Genomic DNA, 22,467 nt, shown 5'->3' on the forward strand with positions numbered 1-22,467 from the left:
GATTAGGGAGCCCTTAGTCAATTAAAAGCAGTGTGTGGTACGATTCCGGACAGACCAGTCGAGACTGGTCATGGCCGACCTGGCACCACTGCTGCGCGGCCCCGAGGGCAACCGCCACGGAGAGTGCACAATCGGGCACTAACCTATATCCTGGGGTTCTGTCGAAAACGGCCACCTCTTGCCGGACGCTTAACTAGCGTCTATCTGAGCCCAACCACTGGCCACCCGAACCAACCCATCCCCTAGACCCCTAGTACCATTTTAGTAGAACATGAATTGTTGGATGGTAAAAAATAGATTACAATATGTAGGATGGTGCAGCTTCTTTCTCGGCGGTCTTGTTCAGTAGTATTGGTAAAACACTGTCTAGGTGAAATTATACCTCCAATTTTGTTTATAACTAACAGAAGTCTCTGTCAGGGTTTATTTACATCCAGTTTGAAATCTTCAAGTTATTCCGCTACAAAAGAAAGGAGCACACAGAAGTTGGAACATTTTAGACTTGTACCATTGGTGTTTACCCTTTCAAAAATCGTAGAAAGATTGCTCTCGAATTAATCTTTGCATATAACAAATATCGTACTGAATCAACATCATGACTTCCTACAAAAGCAAACAGCTTTGGCGAATATGGTAGATCATATTTTATACTAACTTGAGGAAAGAAAGAATGTTACTTGTTTGTTTATGGACTTGAGTAAGGCATGCAATTGCCTCAGTCATGGCATAATCTTGAGTAATCACACCTCTCTCGGGGTCCAGTAGAATGCTCGGTTTTTGTTTGACAGCTCTCTTAAGAGCCCCGGTCAACTGATAGAGCTTAAGTTTAACATCAATAACATAAAAATCAACAACAGTGAGATATTTTAAATCTTAGTCACACGAGGTGTTACCTTCATACTTGACGGCCTATACTGAACAATACTGTAAATCTGTAATGTATGCTGATTATACGGTTCTGTTAATATCAAACTCAGGGACAGATCGCCTACGAGACACACTAGGCTCGTTATGTGCTTAGAAGTGATACGTCCTGGGGAGTGGAGGTGGAAAGTCTGCCGAACATCGGTTGTCACAAACTAGGTGTATGAACACTGGCTGTCAAAAAGTACTCAATCACTACAGTTTTTCTCAAGTATTTACATGCATAGCATCATTTTACGCATTCAGTTAAGTAGCATTCAGTTTAGTATAATTGTAATTGAAGAGCGATATAGAGAAACTAACCTTGTAAAACATTTAAAAAGGGTTGTCAACTTTTTAAATATCTTGATAATATCAACGAAAGTGGAGAAATGTGCTCATCTTGGCAAACAATACAGTGTCACATCTAGTGGCCCAGAAATTAAAAATAGTGATGAGGAAGCAAGTCTCACTGGAACAATTTTACACCGAGTTACAGTAAGGAACCTATCGCTGTTATACCACCAAGTGAAAATTCACATTTACGTGTTTTAGTTCACAACAAACTGATAAGACATCTTTTAGTTATAACTACACATACTCTAAACTCCTATGAACATCTTTTGGTTATAGCTAATGAGGATACTTTTCTGCTTGGGTTTATTGCTCGAACAAGTCAGGTTATCAGATCTCTATGTACACCGATTATCCTCTGTTCTGTACAAGTCTCTCGTGCGCCCCTTGTTTGATTACTGCTCAGTTATTCGGGACCCCTTACCAGGCAGGTCATATTGAGCTATTCTACAAAATTCAGATGCATTTCGTTAGTCTCAGAGTCAAACCAGGCTGTAAATATTTTGACACCTCTGTAGTGGAGATTAAGAAGATTCTTGTTTTGGACTATTGCTTAAATAAAAAAAAAGAAGAAATACATTTTTCTTTTCTTACATGGTTAATGGTTTCGTAGGCTGTCTTTTGCAATTGTCAGAATCGATTTCTCTATTCAAAGAGAAACTCAATTAAAATCAATTTTCCGGAGAAGATTGGAACTAACTAGTTATTCCAAATTAGACCAAAGAGTTATGCCATTAATTATGATACAAGATTAGAAAATAACTGCTGGCATGGATTTTGTTGCTGAAAACAACATATTTCTTGCTAATAAATTCTACCATTAATCATACAAAATCCATTTAAAATCAATTGGGGCTATATACTCTGACTTAGTGCGCAAATACTTGAATATGGCTTACCATTGTGGAATCCTCATCAGAAATTCCTCATTGAGAAACTGGAGGATATTCAAAGAAGATTTGTCCGCGTGGAAGGTGTCATGAAGGGCTATCCCTACCAGCAAGTTCCTATTGAGGACCTGTCTCGAGATCTAGGGCTCCATCCTCTTGTGAACAGCCGTTTTTCTGCTGATGTTGTGCTACTATATAAGATCATCAACGGCAAGGTTTATTGTCCTGACTTATTGCATCTGGTCCAATTCGTAACTCCATCATCCACCCGATCCAGTGAACTATTCGTCAGGCAACACCGCCGCACTAACTATACAGCAAATGGTAAGATGGCCCGACTTCAAAGATTTGGAAACAATGATGCTTAAATAGGTGACTATTTTCACAGTGTAGCGGTGCACAAGACCAAAATCGCTGGACAATTATGTCGAAGGATATGTATGTATGTATGTATGATACCCTGCTCTATCTTTCATTATTTATTCATATTCATTGATTTCATTGTTTGTTCTATTTATTATGATGTATTCATATCAATTATTCACGATTTGAATTTCCATCTGCATTTTTAACTAATGGTTATAATTTTTTGCATGTTACACCATTAACATAAACTAGTTTCTATATTTATCTACTTTTTAATTGCTTTGTTCAAGTGTAAAAATTGAGATTTCAATTGGAGTGTAAAATAACAAACTAAAGAAACACTACATTCTGTAAATCAACTATTAATAAATTAAATTTGTGGATGTTATAGTTACTGAATTAATATTGATGACACGAATATTTATTATTATTTGTTGCATTTATTAAATAGTGAATAAGCTGACACTCGTTAGGTTTTATTTTTTACATTGTTATTCTGACTTAACGTTGTTACTACTATTGTGTTTGCAAATTTATAAACTTTATGAGTTTTTTTTAGATTTTGCCAAATTAAGTCATTTTGATTCTTAGATTATGTGTTAGACATAAAAAATGATGAGACCGTTGTAATAAATACGTACAATCTTGTTCCTCTGTGTCGTGATTAGTTAAGGAAGCTGCCGAAACATCGTGTGGATTTATTTTGGTTCTTTTCCGTTCCAGGTTGTAAATTCCAGAATCCAAAGTTCCTGTTCCAGTTAGTTAGTTGGATTTTTGCTTTGGCCTGAGTTGAACGTTGTCGGTTGAGCTGCTGTTTGGTAAATGCCGGCCGTATTAATTTTGGAATTTAAAATACTTGATATTTTTGTGGAGTGAACGATAGTGTATTATTTATTGAACTTGGTTTTTTTTATTTAGTTGTCATTTCGATCATATTTGTGCAGCACGAAAGGTAACTATGAGAAGTTCACATATAACCTTGCTTTTTGCTATTAAATCCTAACCTTTGAAGTGTCGAGTTGTGTAACGGTTTTTTTAAAATTTATTCTACCCCAGATTTTTTTGTTCTTACTAACTGTATTGTTAAAAATTAAAGAAAAATTTTAGAATATACGAGAATATTTTTCTGTTAAACAAAACACACAGACATTAGATTCATAAATTAAAGTTGACTGCTTTTCTAAGCAGGAGGTAAAATTTTAACCCTAGCTTAATCATTTTCATGGAAATGGAGAACAAATATAATTATAAAATAAATTTGTCAGTATTAGATTAAATGTATGTTTAGCAATTAAAACATTAATTGTCCAAACTTTCATCTATTTCTAATCAAAACCCACTGTGTAATTAAAATGAGACCAGATATTATAATTTTAATATTATGTTTAACTATGAAATATTCTTAAATTAAATGGGCATTTCTTGTGAAACAAAGAAATTTACAAGAGCAATTAAGAAAAGCATCCATAATATTTTATGGAATTAATACTTATTTAGCTTGGTTACAATACGTAGGCTACATAACTGAGTTAACTCATACCCAGTTAGGGCAAGTTAGGCCATTATTCAAGTGACAATACTCCATATATGTATGTTATGAGTATGTTGTGTAAATTTTGAAGGAGAAGTGTTACCTGAAAAATTTCTATGGCTGAAAAACAATCGTTGCCTTTATGTTATCAATATTGAGGTTTTTAGTTGCATTATATTTTATGTTTATATTTCGTTGGTTTTGTGTCAGGTGAAGGCTACAAAAGAACTATTTGTTATGCTGTTGTATCTATTGCACGATAGTGATTCTCTTCCCTTTTTTTGTAATTGATTATTGATCAATTTATTGCCTCAACCCTTTGCGATTCGGTCGTCGACTATAGGTCGACCGCGGCAGTTTCGCTGAACGCTCGCATGTCGACAATAGGTCGACCGGATATTAACTAACAGAAATTAAATACGACCTGAGGACAGTCGAAGCAATTTTTATTGAGACCTCAAAGGGTTAATGAATAAAAAGTATTTATCAAACTTATTTGTATTAGGTGCTCTAATCAAAAGTTAACATTACATTAGGTTGTCATTTTACCTTTCCCTCATTACCGCACATTGAACAATTTAAAACTATGGTTAACAATTTAGATAGAGTACAATAAGTGGATCCAGTTTTTACATAGCTTATTACAATCACCGATACTTATATATAGAATAACAGAACTATCAATCGATTTTAACATATTTGAAATACTAAATTAAAGTCACATGTTTCAAATTAATAGAAATAGTTTAAACAATTACATAATGCCATAAATAATATAGGAACCATAACCATTAAAATTTAGACTGTTGATAGGAAAAATTACATTTAAATATAAAGAAAACATAACAACAAAACAAACATCTTAAAACCGAGAAAGACACAGTAAATAATTTTTTAGTATTTAGTTGTATCTAAAGTTAACTATCTTTTTTATTTAAAAGAATTCACTTGTAGAACAAATTGTGTTTGGAATATGAAAATGCATTCAAATTAATTAGGCTACTTTTGGTTGATTATATTAGTGGATATATTAATAAAATACTGTTTGATAATATCAATATAAAAACCGTGTCCGCTTATCGTACTCTACCCAACAATTTGTTATAACAGTAGGCTATAGTCTATGTTTAATTCCACAAACAATTATGTGCTACTCAAAACATTTTTTTCCGATTTAAGGATTGTTGTGGCTGATACACCTTTAAAAAAGCATGTTGAAAAGTTTGTCTACCACACTGCTACTACAGGTAGCATATGCACCATTTTGAAGTAAATTCAAACAACATAATTTTTGAATAGAAAGTATAGAGATTAGGCTTACATGCCATTTTATTTGTGAAGAAGTGCTGATATGAAGATACCTATCCTCTGGCAGTTAAATAGGTTTCTAGGCTATTTGAGTAGTTTGACCCCTTGGTCAAACCATTAAATTACTCTTTGCAATATTTAGCCTAAAGAGTGATTATTTTTTTAGAGACTAATTTAAGTGGTTGTATGAGTTAAAATGTAAGACAGACTTTTCAAGTTCTTAACCGTGTTTCATGAACTTAACTTTAGTAAAGACAAAAAACCAGTACAATTATCTACATTACATTTTGTATTTGTTGTGGTTTTTAAAAATTGTGAATTATTTTGTGGACAAAAATAGTAGCCTAATTTATATTTGGAAACCAATACCACGATTTGGTTACAGTAAAGTCTTGAAAATTTGAGGTAGATGGACCGAGTCTATCTCAAATTATGAAAAACTGGAATTACATGGATCATCATGAGAAAAGGAGGGTGTTAATTAAAACCACTGTTTGTAGGTTAAGTAATTAATTATTAAATTTTATTAAAGTAAAATGAAGTATAAAAGAGAAAAGATAATCTAATGTTATATACAGTAGACAAGTTTTATTTAAAAAGTCTGCTAATAGATTTTTGTTTTCACCACATTGCAAAACTTGGAAGCAGCGATATCCCTCTAGCGTCGAAGTAATGTAGTGTTGGCTGCAGTTGCTTCTGCTTGTTGTCCTACGTAGCTTAAGCTGCATCTAGCCCAGCGTAGCCTTTACTGTGTGTGCCGTACAGTCTCTTGCACAATTTTTTCATCATGTAAATCAGGAGTCAGTCACGTAACAAACCATTCGCCCTACTTTGCAGGTTGAAGGCACTGTTTACAAGTGTTATTTATTGCTCTATATATTTTTTTTTACCATATAGAACCTCGAGTATCCTGTAAGCTCAACCTATTGAACTTACTAAGACTCTACTGTATATGGTTTATATAGCCTATTCACTTAGTACATATTTAGGTAAATATTAATTGGATTTTCTGGCTACCATTCCTGTTTCAGGAATTATTTTTTGATGGATTTTATGGACAATTTTAAGATACATGTCTTTCTTTTTGTTTTCAGTGGGTTTGTATTTGTATTGTTTTATCAATGTCTAAGTATGGAAACAATGATCATCCAAATAAAATACAAGAAGAATGGCTCTTTGAATGTGTATAGTTTTCAAATTTAAATTCTTAATCTACCAGCCTAACTATTTGATTATGCTTGGCTGTACAAAATCAGCCTGTGCTGTATTATATCATATTTTTAAACACATTATATCTAGTTTTTAGAAATATAATTTGGAATTCAATAACTTGTTTATTCAACCAAAGTAACACAATTACATACATTGGTCATGTCAGATAACTTCTTACAACAGATTACAATCGTCAGTAAATTAACTAAAACAACTTGATCTCTTATGATATTATAAAGCTACCAAGTTGTCCAATTATCCGTCAGTCAGGAATTCACGGACGCTGTAAAAACATTTACTTACTCTTACTCTTACTCCCAGGGCCATTTATATCGGAGGTTTAAGCCTTTTTCTAAATTTTAAATGGTTTGACTCTGCTTTGAGGTGCATATGGAGTTTGTTGAAACATGGAACCGATTCATCATCCAAATAAAACAAGAATAATAAAATGCAGAAGAAAATAGCCAGTGATTAAGGCTTTGAGAATTTCAATTTTAAAAGTAGCACCTAAAAATTGAAAGATCTATTCCTTCTACAATTGGACAATTATTCAAATAAAAAAAAAAAACTAAAAATATGTTTCTGCAAAAAAAACAATTTGTTGATTGTATGAATAAATTAAAACCTACAAAAAGATTTATACAGTTATTTATTTGTATTTCTTCTTTTGTTTTTTTTCAGATTTAATTTTTAATCAATAATGCCAGTTAAAAAATCAGGAATGAAGAGAAAATTAAAAACATCGACTGATAAATCAGCCGTACCTGTGAAGATTGGGAGGAGGGGCGTGTCTTTAGGTGAGTAGTGTTTTAAATTTTAATCTTCTGTATAAAGTTTAAGAATAAATTAGCCTGAATGAACATTAGTCTCTATAGACAATATACTTTTGTTTAAGGTTTGAGATCAGAATTGAATACCTAAAAAGAAATGAGATAAATCCTAAATTGTTGAAAAAATGTTTTTGTTAGTTATTGTGTTTAATTACATAACAAGTAAGTTACATGTTAAACACGAGTAGGTAACAAAAGCCAGTAAATGTTAATAAGTTAAAGCATAATTACTTCAACCCTCAGTTCACAATAGTGGGGACCTCTCTATTCTGTCTAAAAATATCCCTATTAAACAATATATTTCACTAACAAGTACCTAATTTATTCAGCTGTAATACATATTTGCTGTAATAAATTTTACTAAATACTTCTTTAGAAATTACCAAATCTGTAACTAATTACAAAGTCAAATACCAATTTTTATATTAATTATCTTACTTATTACAAAGTGCTCCAAAACATTTCCATTTTAAAGTCTAACCTGTTTAATTTATTTATTGTACGGTAAACATAGTTTTACAATAATTGACGCTAACAGTAACATGACCCAGAAAATGCAAACAAGAGCAAGAACTAATAGAGAGTAATGCATCTAATTATATACAGGGTGTATATTATGTCTGGAAACACCCAAATATATCCTTTAATAATTTAAAATATTAAATTTGAAATCTCTTACAATCGTGATAGAGATTGGGCATCTACTTTTTGGAACAATGTTTTGTTATGTCACACCAACGGGGGACGTCCTGCCGAGGGTATCGTGAATATTCTTAATGGAAGCCTATACCTTGTGATACATAATTTTAAAGGTAATAGCTTACTGAATTGAATGCCACAAAACCGCATCTCAAGGGAATTATTCTATCAGAAAATAGAGCATTTTTAGTATTTAAAATTTACTGATGTTCAACAATGTAATTTTAACATGGTTCTTGCCACAAAAATGTGTTACATTAATTTTTTAGCATTTATTTAAATGTTCAATTAAATAAAACAAAAATTTCATTTTAAGCTGGTTCTATTAGCACAAATTTGCCAGTTTTTATTACAGTACAATTATGGAAATACTTTTGTTATTGATTTCTTATTACAAATAAAAAAATAATGTATGCTGTTAGAAAAGTCTTACAACAAACGTTTTACCTGCATTTGGTGTCAAAGCAATTGTTCGAACTGTGTTCCTTCTACGGTTTGACAATGAGCCAATCTTGTGTAAAATGATTCGACAGAGTTGCCTAACATTTCTTCAGTTATCAAAGCAATCTCCTCTATAATCCTGTTTCTTAGGTCTTCCAAATTATGAGGCTTTCTTCTATAAACATTGGATTTTAAATGACCCCATAGGAAATAATCGATTGGTGACAAATCCGGAGATCTCGGAGGCCATTCGATTTCTCCTCTTCGGCCAATCCATTTATGAGGAAACCTTAAATCCAAATACTCTCTTACCTGTCTCCCATAATGGGGTGGAGAGCACCATCCTGCTGAAACCATTACATTATCAAAGTATTCTCCTGATGCAATTTGAATAGCTGGGATTATTTCATTTTGGAGCATATTGTAGTAAAGTTCGGCATTTAAATTTCCATTGATGAAAAAAGGGTTCCAACAATTTTGTTACCTAAAATTCCACACCATACGTTCAGTTTTTGTGGTTGCTGTGAATGGGACTCAGTAATCCAATGTGGGTTTTCACTAGCCCAGTAACGGCAATTGTGCCTGTTAACATTGCCATTTAGGAAAAAAAGTTGCCTCATCAGAAAATAGTATGTTGGTCAGAAAATCTCTATTGTCATCACATTTGCGCATCACAAGTTCACAAAACTCAACTCTTCTGTCGTAATCATCCTCACTTAACTGTTGGACTAAATGAACTTTAAATGGTTTGTATTTATTAATTTTCAAAATCTTACTCACAGACATAGGGTGCATATCATGTTGCTGTGCAGCTTTTCTGAGCGATGTATGTGGGTCTTCAATAAATGTTTGCAAAACATCTAGTGCATGTTCTTCATCTGTTGCAGATTGTATCCTACCCGACTTTGGCTGATTACGTACACTCCCTGTCATTTCAAAACGCTCAATAGTTTTTGATATTGTTGAAACACTTATGGGATTCCTTTCTGGGAAAGTGTCATTAAACAAATTACAAACTTCCCGATAAGATCTTTGACGATCGCCATATCCTCGCATCATCAACAGAGTAAATTCGTTCTCTTTCAGACAATTCCATTAAAATGCCAAATAAAAACTGAACTACTGTTAATTAGATAACTTGTTTACAGCAATGCTTCAGAGACACTGATTAACTCGACAGGAATGATATGACCTTTGTCCATTTGTAATTCCCAAGCTTAGACCTGTCTAGTGAAAGCTCCATGCTCAACAAACTGAAACCTGTAGACCAGATGATTAATAACACAATAATGTTTCTTCATAGGCTAGTGACCTTTGTCTCTTTAAACCTTCCTGCTGACTGGAAAACACCAAGTACAGATTCATAAGTAATCAGAGAAAGTGACTCATAAGTTTTATTCATTGTAATAAAAACTGGTAAATTTGTACTAATGAAACCAGCTTAAAAATAAATTGTTTATTTTATTTTAATTGAACATTTAAAAAATGCTAAAAAAATTAGTGTAACACATTTTGTGGCAAGAACCATGTTAAAATTACATTGTTGAACATCAGTAAATTTTCAATACTAAAAATGCTCTATTTTCTGATAGAATAATTCCTTTGAGATGCGGTTTGTGGCATTCAATTCAGTAAGCTATTACCTTTAAAATTATGTATCACAAGGTATAGGCTTCCATTAAGAATATTCACGATACCCTCGGCAGGACGTCCCCCGTTGGTGTGACATAACAAAACATTGTTCCAAAAAGTAGATGCCCAATCTCTATCACGATTGTAAGAGGTTTCAAATTTATATTTAAATTATTTAAAGGATATATTTGGGTGTTTCCAGACATAATATACACCCTGTATATAATTTTAATTTGTATCTGGTTAAATTATAAATTTATATTTTTTATATAGTTTATTTGAGAAAAATAAATGAGTCAGCATAGAAGTAATTTAAAGTAATAGTAATATCTCATCACTTCCAATTTCCTATTTCATATAAGCACATAATAATACACAATATAATATAATACTACACAATAATACATTTCATATTATTATTATTTCATTATTACATAATTTTACAGACAGTTTTCAACTGACAGCATTTAGTCAGTAGTGTGTTTTAAATGTAAGTTAGATTGCCATCTTCAGGTTAAACATATCAATTGATACATGTTTTTAATTGACATCTAAGTTGTAAATACAATATTTGCACGTATTACGTATGGTTTATAAATACTATCCAGTTGATATAATAATAATGAGTTTTTACCCACATTTTGTATATAGTTTTCTATACAAATTATTTCTTTTTTTTTCTTCTTTCTGTAACTTCCCTCTTCAGCCTTCTTCATGGTTTCTCAACTTAACCATCCATCTCTTCATCTCTTTCTGCTTGTAATACAATGACAGAAAGAATAGAATAGATGGATATAACTTGAATATAGAAATGAATATAACTTGTTTATCATGCTGAACTAACTTTTATTAGATGTAGAATATCTAACATTGACACCATTCTTTGTATATGGAAATGCAATATTATGAATAAAGATTATTTTCATTTTATTTCATAGATAGGTACTGCAAGGGGCAAATTAAGCAATATATACAAGCACTTGTTTCCATCATAATTCCTGCCATTTTTCCTGTAAATCATTGCATTTTTCAATTGTACTAATTTCATTTGATATAAAATTATTAAAACATAACACGTGATGAGTCAGAAAGTACCAAAGTTGCCCGTGGAATGTTGTGAAGACAAGAATTTTTCAATTCTGTATCTTTTGTCAAAGAAATTATAGTGAAATTGCCTTTATTTCTTATCATAGCCAGGTAATTTAGTCTACTATTCTAGTACACAACATGTTATAGGAGTGATAGTAGACCTCTTAAAGTGCAACATAATTTTAAGTAATTACACATTACCAAGAGATTCTCTAACAAGGTCTTGATACAGACAAGGCTGTGCGAACACAGTGTGTAGCTGTGTTTCATTCATCATATTGTCTTCTGGAAACAGATTTGAACAATTGATGGCTTCATTTCATGCCCAGAAGGGATTTTTATGGACATTTACCATCGTTCACTGATTTTTTGCATCACTGAACAATGGCAAATGTCCAAAGAAATCCTGTTTCCTTCACAATCCTTCCATTGTCAAAAACACACTTCAAACAAAGAATCATCCTAGATGATAAAATAATATCATTGTGTCCAAATTAACAGTTTCTCATAACTTTAGACAGTTTTAATATAATTGTTCCATGTCAATCATACACTATACCCTTGTAAAATGGTGCAGGTGTAGATGAAATATTCGTAGCCAAGAGGGCACACGAGAGAGGGCCAGGCCAGGTGCTGACACTGGGTCAGAATCATGTTGGACAGTTGGGACTGGGTCCTGATGTGTTGGAGCGTGCAAGGCCCGCTCTGGTCCCCGAGCTTGACAATATTGTGGAGGCATGTGCAGGTGGCATGCACACCATCTGTCTTACCAATGATGGAGAGGTAAGTGTTTCAAACTCCCCTCTGTTTTATTTATTTGTACAGTTTTAAATCTAATCAAGCTAAATTATTCATTTAAAATTAATTGAAAGTGTAAAGAGCTATTCAAATATTATAACTGGACAATTGTCTCAATAAATTTAATTTTTATCCTAAAATGTAGTTTTATGTTTAGTTCTATCTCTTTTTTTGAATTGGAATATGCTTTATTTGTCAGTATTGTAGTATAGAATGCATTTATTATACATAATTAATAATAGACAGATTACATCACCAACTTAAAGTTATAAAACAACACTCTCATTATATAGGAAATATACAAAATATATTATACTGGAATATCTTTTCGGTATTACATTTTAATTGAAGATCCTGACTATTCATATAAAATGGTGATTTGGATGATTTGAATTCATTAACATTCAAATTTGTGTAATGGGTTTTCTATCATAAAATTTTTCAAGTGTGCTTGAATTTGATTGTTCTTCTTATATGTCTGACGAATTAAGATAATGTATCACTGAATTTACTCCCTTGATGTGTAGTTTTTATGTAATTTTTTTAAACGTGATGGCAATCTTTCTCCTCTACTTAATTTAAAAGCGCTAAACATGTCACAGTTGACAGATATCAGTTCTCAGTTCTTTGTTTTTCCTAGCTTGTGCAAGTGTATCTTTAAGTGGTTGTGCTTGCTTATGCGTTGATGGATTTAAAAAAAAAAAAAAAAAACCTTCGGAATTGTTGACAAATTTCAAAATAGTTAATAATTTAAAAAATTTTACGATCTATGTAAAACAGATAGTGAGATGCCTATCAAAAGACAAAATGTATGTTGCTCCCGGCTTATGCAAGTGTACCTTTAAAATGGTCATGCTCACTACGCATTGACAGATTATGTTCAAACAAGTACCGTTGAGTGTGAATTAAATTGTTCAAATAATTGGTGTCTAGTAAATGTTTTTGTAACTATACTGGTTTTTATTTTTGTTTGACTTTAAAAATTTTCAACAAACACCATTTTGTTGATATTTAAGAAAATAAAACAATTATTTTTAAAATCTACCTTTGATTTATTCGAACCTATGTATCAAATTTGGTTTCCTTAGTATTACTAGTTTTAGAGATATACTATAAAAAATAATATGGGTGCATTTTATAAAAATACAAGATGGTGGCTAGTGGCTAAACAAGACATTTCTTAACCTATGTTTTGTATAACGTTTTTTGTTTGGAATCATAAGTACTATCAGTCACAGAAATCTGTGACATTCTTTTGTGAACACTCTGTACATATACACACAGGAAAAATTATAGAAATAGAGTTATTTTCTTCATAATTGTGTTTGAATTTCATTTTGCTAGAGCATATTTACTTCATCCTGGTATGAGAATCCTGGCATCATACCATACTTATGCCAGGATTATCAATAATGGTTGTTTCGAAAACATATGAAATTTATTTCACACCTTTTAAACCTTCATTATGAATATAAATTGCTACAAATTCATATTCAAATTAGGTCAAACTGGTAGTTAACTAGCATAATCGAGTAAAACTTTTAAACAGATATTCCATATAGTCTTTTTCTGGAGTAGAACTTTAAGAAAAACTTTAAAGGTATGTTTAGAAGCCAAGTCTGAGTGTGGGTGAGTCAGCGTTAGACCATGAAGCGGACAGGGGTGACCCAAATGTTTTAAATAACTTGTCCAAAATTCAATACAATGTTCGTGTTAATGTTGACTTACGTTGCAAAATTCAATACAACGTATGTGCTAATATTGACTTATGCTGCAAAATTCAATACAACATATGTGCTAATGTTGACTTACGCTGCAACATTCAATACAACGTATGTGCTAATGTTGACTTATGCTGGTTATATTTTTAGGTTATAACGTTTGGCTGTAACGATGAGGGTGCTCTCGGACGGTCAACGGCAGTGGAAGATAGTGAGACCAAACCAGGCAAGGTGAAACTGGATGCCAAGGCAGTTCAGGTATCAGCTGGGGATTCCCACTCTGCGGCTCTACTGGAGGACGGACGAGTCTTTGCCTGGGGAGCCTTCCGGGTAATTGCATGCTTAGTGTGTGTGTGTGTGCGTGCATGTGTAAGGTTATCAGTGGAGCTCTGTATGATGCTTTCCATTATAGATGAACAATTCTTGGTACTATTTAATATTCCTACTGAGGCATCGTACTAAATTTATTCAACAGTTTAATTACACAAAAGAGAAGAAAAATTGAATAAAACTCAATCTCGGACAGTACTTCTTGTAATTTTATTTACAGGACTCCCACATTCTAGTGTAATATGTTTAGAAGTCATAGGATCTTTTTTAACTGTTGTAGGGTGCATTATTTGGACAAAATTTTAAATAATTATAGGTAAATAGGAAACAGTAAATGTAAAATTAATTCTTTTTTCTCCAAGATATTTATAGGTACGAGTAAGGAATACAAAATGTGTCACTTAACAGGCTTCTTTGAGGATCCATGTAAAATATCTAATCAATAGCCCATTCAGCATTAGTACATTAGGCTACATGTGTTGCTATGTCATATATTTTACTCAGTTTTTGTACAAACTTATTTATTCTATGATTTTATCATTGGCATTATGGTTACCCAAAATGCTCAGCCAAATTCTGTTGAACTACATGCCCTATTATCGAATTCAGAGGTGCTTATACAGAAATAAATCGTCATGAAAATTGTGTCGGTTGATACTATATGCCCTACTCTCTCTATTACTTTTCTACCCAAATAAAGCCACTGGAGTAATAGGTGTGATAATTTTTAGTGGAGTACGAATTCATATTATCCTCCTAGAGACAGTGGACAGTCTGCAGTATAACTTCTGTGTCCGTTGATAAAACACATTGTTAATATTCTTATAAGAATTTCGTTGTCGGTTTTTAGGACCACCTAAGCCTATACACATTACCTACTAGTTTTCGTAAACCTGATATTTCATACATTTTTGTCTAGTAATACTTCAAATATGTTCATAATTTACAAAACTAAGGTAGATGAAATTAATTCTGTAACAATTGTGATAAAATGTGAAAGAACTGTGAATATAGTCAAATAGAAGTAACTGCAAAGCATTAACTACAATAAAATGGAAATAAAACTACATCACATTTAAAAAATATGATTTAAATGAAAACGGGACCAAATGATGAATGAGAAAACTAACTTGTACAAAAGCAAATATTACATGTGTAAATTATTAATAATATAAGGGGAAACCGGACCACCCAGAACATGAATAAATTAAGCCTGGTACACCTAACACTGTGGTTCTAATTGTGGGTGTATCATTGTCACTAAGTGACATCCCTTGACATTCAATAACAGACAATATGTTACGTTTGTATCTGTTATTCTGGCTGAATAACTTGAATATTCAGAAACAAAAGTTTTAAAAGATTATAAATACAGGAAAATCCTGGTTAACCGAAATAAACGGTGGCAACCATTTCAGATAACTTGTATTTCAGTTAACCCAATTATAAGTGGCCTTTTAGAAAGAATGCATAGGAGAAATGTTCTTTTGTTTGGATCTTGGCAAAATTTTGAATTGAAGAACATATCCAGCTTCAGTAAGATATATAGAAAACTTGAATGTGTTCGAAATTAATAAAATTTTTACCAAAAATCTGTAAAAATAGTTCTGTATAAACCCAAGTATCTTAAATTTTTTACTAAAAATGAATTAATGTCTTCAGGGATAATGTTAGCTTCTTAACATTAGTGCTGTTAGGGCAATAACAGAGCCAGGAATAATCATATTAAGTTGTGAACTTTAATTTAATTCACTTCATTTGACTATACTATACTAATTGCATTTAAACCATTGACTACCTATTAAAATTCAAATATTTTCGCCCTCAGGTACCAAATTAATTGTTGATTTTCTAATAGAAATAATCGTATTGTTGTGCAGGGTGAATTAAATATATTAAATTACCATATAACATGATTGTATAAATTGTATTTTACTATCTTATATTGGTTTTAAACCATATCTACCACAAAAAATACAATTATGAGGTTAATTAGCTTGTCTTGGCCACTCCCTTTATTGTCATTTTCACTTAAAATTTCGTCATCAATCTTACCATCACTCACTTCATTTTTATTTTATTTGAGTATGTACAAAGTTACAAAAGCTCTCAGAAAATACAACGTTATTTTACTGCGATGTCATTTCAGATAGCAACTAATCAAAACAAACAATCAACAGATGAAATGGTAAACAACAATCGATTTCGAGAAAGAAGTCAACCAGCTTCAAAATTTTAAATGTTACATTTGAACACACCATCGATATAACAATACAGACAAATGCCTAAGTAATCACTATCGAGAATATTTTTCAGCTGCAAAATTATGAAGTAGTGTGATGGGGCAAAGCCTGTCATAATAATACCAGTTTGTTCCCTTGAAAAAATATCTAGTCTGTATAGGTTCCCTTTGTACTACTACTTGAGTGAGGTAAAATAAACCACTTTCTGTAGTTTTTACCATAAGTGTGGTAACAGTTTTTTTTTTTTTTTTTTTTTTTTTTTTTTTTTTTTTTTTTTTTTCCAAAAAGTGTCTATAAATGAAAAATGTGAAATATTTTTGTATATATCTAATAGTTTGAGCACAAGACTCATCCTTATAGGAGAGTCCTAAAATTTAGCTTATTAGGTGGTGCATAATTTGTATCAGTGAGCCAGTAAGTCGTGGGCAAGCCTTTGGTTCACTGCGGCTTTGCCCTCAGACCCACGGAGAGATATTATTCTGAATTTTATAATGTATTGTCAAATAAGAATTGTCCATAATTTTTCTGGATGTATGTGAATTGGTTTTAATGTTGGTATGTGTGACATGTGATCACATACTACAATTCAGTATATTTAATAGCTATTTTCTATTGCACTTTTGTTTCTGTTGTATTCCTTCCACTTGTAAACAAGATGCGTCATTTTCATGTCATTGCGAGACTGTTATTGTGTGGACATGAGAGAGCATATATGAGAGTATGTGCATATATGTGTTTGATGAGTTATGTAGTATTGCATATTTTTTTTAATTTTTGGGACATTGCATAATGAATATAAATTTAGATTTCTAATGTAAAAAAATGATATTTATTTTAGAATGTCAGAAGTGTTTTAAGAGTTCATTAATGAAAGATAATACTATCAAATCTTTATAATGATATCTATAAAATTGATATTTCTTCTGTTCAGGATTCTCATGGAACCATGGGTTTGACCATAGATGGTATCATGCAAACCCCTACTCTTATGGGAGTCAGTGATAAGGTATGTACTCAGATATTACATTACTGTAGAAACTTGTGAAAGTGTTTGAAGTTTAACATTGTTCTTAGCATGTTGGGTGGGCTATGTTATAATGACTGACAACAATATTAGTTAAATGTTCAGTGTCACTGTATCGTAACCAAACATTATCGACCTATTTTAATTCTAACACATCTTGTTCCCTGAATACTTCTCTGATGCTAAATTTGAGTTTAACACTTCCAGCTTTTCCAACAACTGCAATAAGAAAAATATTTTTTAAGCTGCTGCAACTACTCTAAGGTACTAAAGGTCTACTGAAAAAAACCTTTTAATCCTTTTAAATGGCAGTTTTAAATTTCCTGCGCTGACGAGTCTTTATGTTTGGGTTATTTGTATCCTCTGCTTTAAAGTATTATTAATAATACAGATATAATATTAAAAAAAAACATGTATTTTATATATATTTTAAAATACATGTAAATTTTATATATTTCAAAGCATGTAGATTATAATAGTTTAAAATATTATCCCTTTTCAATTATTTTGTTTCAGGATTCTTTTGGACTAAATGGTTTATTAAAGATGAGGGAGGAAAATGAATATTGCATAGAACGATTTTGTACTAATCATAAACTTTAAAAATAGTCAAAAATTTCCAAAAAAGAATTGCCTCAATTTGTGATAGTACATTAATTAATTGTGATTTGATTAATCCATCCTCAGGACTACTACTTCCTGCTTATCTTAACAGCAGAGGGGAGTGATTGATGTTTTTTTTTTACTCAGTCAAATTGAGCATTTAATACCTTAACAATTCTATTGGCCATTCTAATAGGCAGTACCCAGTAAGCTCTTGGTGAGAAGCGGTTAGAATCTAAATAAGTGGTTAGAATCTAAATAATTGGTTAGAATCTAAATAAGTGGTTAGAATCGAAATAAGTGGTTAGAATCGAAATAAGTGGTTCTGTGTTGTAACAGGTGATGAGGATAGCGTCAGGCACAGACCACCTGCTAATGCTGACGAGACAAGGTCAACTGTATACCTGTGGCTGTGGGGAGCAAGGCCAACTGGGGAGACTGTCAGAAAGAGGAGCCAACCGGAGTAGTCGGCAAGGTTTGAGTAAGTACCGAATTGCTTCATAATATTGTAGTTGGGATGTTTTTTAGGAGTGGAGTAGTTTTTAAAATCAAGGCAAGATCGGACGGTTGGTTATTTTTTCTTTCCAAAATTTGGAAGTAGACATGGGTAAGATTTTTTAAACATTTAAATTCTTTAAAGTCTGTTTCTTGAGTAGAAAAAGAGGAATTGCAATTGTAAGTAATTAAATTTTGCATTGGTACATTATTTTAGACTTGCCCAGGGTCAGCATTAGGTAATTCTCAGCGCCATGCAAAAAATTGTAAATAATTGCATGGTTGGTTACAAAGAAGCTCAAGATGAACTCTTGTAGAAGTTTATTTACAAATAATGTTATAAAATATTTAGTACCATTTATGGTAATTTAAAACGTATCTAGGAACAACAATACCAATGTGATAATTGGAACAATAGTCGTTTTATGGTTGTTTGTGCTTCAATTTGCCTTGAGTTTCGGTTGTACTGCTACGGTTCAGTTAAAATTAAACTGCAATATACTGTTTGTTTGTTAACGTTATGCAGTTTAAAAATTTACTTATTTATTGAACTGTTATTAACAAAATAAGAAATAAAAATTTACATATGTTTTGCACATGTAAAAGCTCTGTGATTCTATTGTGGATGTCATAACATTGTTGATACTTAAGAGACTACTTGAAGTTTTTGATGTGCAATTATTATTCTACGGATTTTAGGATCTTGTGTTAGGTTTTATTGTTAAAATCATGAAGCATCAATCATATATGTATTGTAAAACTATTCGTAATACTTGTTATGAATTTTTTTTTATAACTGAAGGAGGTAAAAGTTACACAATTTAACCCTTAGCGAGCCACAAATAAATAACCAAAACTACTCCTAAGAGCCATACACCTTAAAAATAAAAAAAATTCCCACATACCAAAACCAATTTTTTAAAATAATTCTTATAACATAAGAGGTAACAAAAACAACAAAATATTTTTTTTCACACTTTATTGTTAATTTACAGTCAAAAAATGGTAAAATCATAATTTCACTGAAAAAATTTATTTTGACATTCTGACATCACGATAATAATACATAAACTACACTGTACATTGATTAAAAATATTGATTAACATCAAAATTGAAAAGATAAATACGCGGATCGAAAATGGAAGGGCGAATAAACACCTAACCTCACGGAAGGCTACAGGCAGACTGAGCGCTCGTCAGTAGACGTCGTTGGCTCTGCGGTAGACTATGAACATTCAGCTGCCCGCCATTTTGTCGCTCGAACAAGAGCCGTGACCTTCAAAATAGACACAAACGGTTGTCCCTTGTTTAAATAAACATTGTTTAACAGTTTTTACTAAGTTTCTTACCCAGAAATGCTTTTAAATAGTATTAAAAAAATTGATTTTGCGTCAGTGGACGTCGTTTGCTTTTAACGCTAGTTTAGGCATGACGTCTAGTAACGTCATTGGCTCTTAAAGTGTTAATGGAATAAGATTCAAAAGTTTTGAATTTGCTAACACATTATAACCAAAACTACACACACTTACACAAATATGTACGTTTAAAAATATAGCATAATAATTAGTGCTTTATTTACTAAAGTTTTGGTATTTAATTCAAAATTTATTTTACAACTTGAGTCAATTAAATGATATTGTATGCTTTCCACTAGGGGAAAAATGTATGATGATGAAGTAATATGATGGAGTATGTTTTAGATCAACTTCTGATGCCAGCCCTCGTCAAGTTCAACATCAAGTCTCGGTTAGAATTTGACCAAATCTGGACTGGAGCATACTGCACGTTTGTCCGAGAGAAAGAAAAGGGGAAAATCTTTGTGTTTGGACTCAACAACTATAAACAATTGGGTAAGTCCTAAACTAAGATTTGAAAAAGCTAAGTAATGGTAGTGACCAAGTCTACTGCAATCGGTTCAGTTTCAGATTTGATGTAATTTTAACCTTTATTCGATGTTCTCCACAGGTCTGGATCACACACAGGTCTACTTCCATCCATCGCTGTCAGAAGCTTTCTCAGACAAGAATTGGCTGAAGGTTTGCGGAGGCCAACATCATACTCTGGCACTTGACTCAAATGGTAACTCTTCACTGAAACTGTATTGTGCTTAAAGTGGAGTTTATTTAATGTGACAAATGTAATAATGTGAATATTCCTAGGGAGGATGTAAGACTTGTATATTACATTCTGGCCTTAATGTAGATTGGTCTACTAGTCCATCTCAACTGGACTGGTTTTTGTAAATTATTTTAGATTGTGCAAATTTTTGAGAATGAAATTGTTTTCAAAAAAGTATATATATATATATATATATATATAGTCTCTTAAAGCAGTTCAAAATAAAACTACAATTATTTTGTACAATATTTCGTTGTAATTAACAACTTTTTCAAGTACACTTAATAGACACAGAATAAAATAAACAAACAAAAGAAGAAACACCTGATAATAAACATTCTAAATGTAAATACAATTTTGACATGTAAACAAGTTTTGATTAGTTGTTAATTTAACAATAATAACATAATATAATATAATATAATTTTGAATTTAGGTAAATTTGTATCACAATCTAATTATTCAAGTGGAAAACAATAATTTAGCGAATGTTTAGTCCATATGGTTGTTTTGATTTCAATATAAGTTGGTGTGCCAATTCATTATTCCTTAAATTTAAATCATTTCTAGAGCTGTTTTCACAAGGAGTAATTTTGCTTACAGCTTTGAGTTTGTAACAATCCTCAAAGCTTTTGTTATGGTGAATAGCGTGTAAGGCTACTGGTTTTTTGTCGTCTTTGTGATTGATAGAAAAATGGTGACCGGTCATTCTTACCCGCAAAGAATTTGAGGTTTGCCCAATGTAGTCCTTGGGACAAAACCTACAGGTTAGCTGGTAAATTGAATTGTTGGAGGTACAGTCCAATTTACCAGCTATGGGATAAGTTTTTTTTAGTGACACTACTTTGGAATTGATCGGTCTTATCCATAATTTTGCAAATACCACAACGTGGTTTATTACAAGGTTCACAGCCAAAAGATAAATTTTCATAATTTTTTCCAACATGAATTTTGGGCCTTACAAGCATATTCTTCAAATTTTTAGGTCTCTTAAATACTATTCTAGGTGGCCTGGACAATAATTTCTCAGTTAAGGGCGAGTTTTTTAAAATTTCATAGCCAATATATATATATATATTAATGTAATGAAAGTAATATATATATATATATATATATATATATATATATATATATATATATATATATATATATATATAAAATTTTAATAAACATTGAATCACAAAAAGTACTTGCTCCGCCGGGACTCAAACCCGGATCTCTCACTTGCCGGGTGAATGTGCTACCATTACACCACAGAGCCCTCACTTTTTACGATTCAATTATTTTGTATTTGGCAGTTTCTTTCACATATGTGTTTAAATAACCAAACTAACATAAGATCGGAAGACCAAATACCTGTCAAATGACTTTTATTTACTTTCATTAAATTGTATAAGTGGCAATAGCCTAATTTAATTTCAATAAACATTGAATCACAAAAAGTACTTGCTCCGCCGGGACTCGAACCCGGATCTCTCACTTGCCGGGTAAATGTGCTACCATTGCATTACATTATATATGTGTGTGTGTGTGTGTGTGTGTGTGTGTGTGTGAATATTAATTGACATCAATTTTATATTGCTGTTTAACAGTTAAAACCATGTATCGGTTAGGTATCTGTAACCATCAAAGTTAAGCAAATTCAGCAAACTTGTAAAGACATTTTATTTATCCTTCAGCATGTTACATACATTCGAATGGATATTGTCATGTTGTTTAAACAATCATTCTCAAAGTTTTTACGTTTGAGAGTACACACATTAAAAAAAATACAAATACTAATTATTCAGATTAAATTTCGTAGGTTACAACTTCATATCACATCTTATATACCTTTATAATATTTGTCCAATTAATGGAATGGATTTTTTGATAGCCA

General features: G+C 31.8%; 1 protein-coding gene across 2 annotated transcripts in view; it reads left to right on the forward strand.

Annotated features, from left to right (window-relative positions):
• Window positions 1-3,265: 3,265 nt before the first annotated feature.
• The window catches only part of LOC124356681 (regulator of chromosome condensation-like), a 51,253-nt gene continuing 32,051 nt past the window's right edge, over window positions 3,266-22,467 (forward strand). Inside the window, exons 1-8 of one of the 2 annotated variants that reach the window (XM_046807823.1) lie at window positions 3,266-3,465; window positions 7,246-7,361; window positions 11,833-12,038; window positions 13,925-14,104; window positions 17,279-17,353; window positions 18,314-18,455; window positions 20,171-20,320; window positions 20,436-20,549. In XM_046807823.1, coding sequence (XP_046663779.1) covers window positions 7,265-7,361; window positions 11,833-12,038; window positions 13,925-14,104; window positions 17,279-17,353; window positions 18,314-18,455; window positions 20,171-20,320; window positions 20,436-20,549 — 964 coding nt within the window. In that variant the 5' untranslated portion in view covers window positions 3,266-3,465; window positions 7,246-7,264. The remainder of the gene's footprint in view (window positions 3,466-7,245; window positions 7,362-11,832; window positions 12,039-13,924; window positions 14,105-17,278; window positions 17,354-18,313; window positions 18,456-20,170; window positions 20,321-20,435; window positions 20,550-22,467) is intronic. The other variant, XM_046807822.1, reaches the window with a different exon arrangement.

Source organism: Homalodisca vitripennis, chromosome 3 (genome assembly GCF_021130785.1).
Source record: "Homalodisca vitripennis isolate AUS2020 chromosome 3, UT_GWSS_2.1, whole genome shotgun sequence".
Lineage (NCBI taxonomy): Eukaryota > Metazoa > Arthropoda > Insecta > Hemiptera > Cicadellidae > Homalodisca > Homalodisca vitripennis.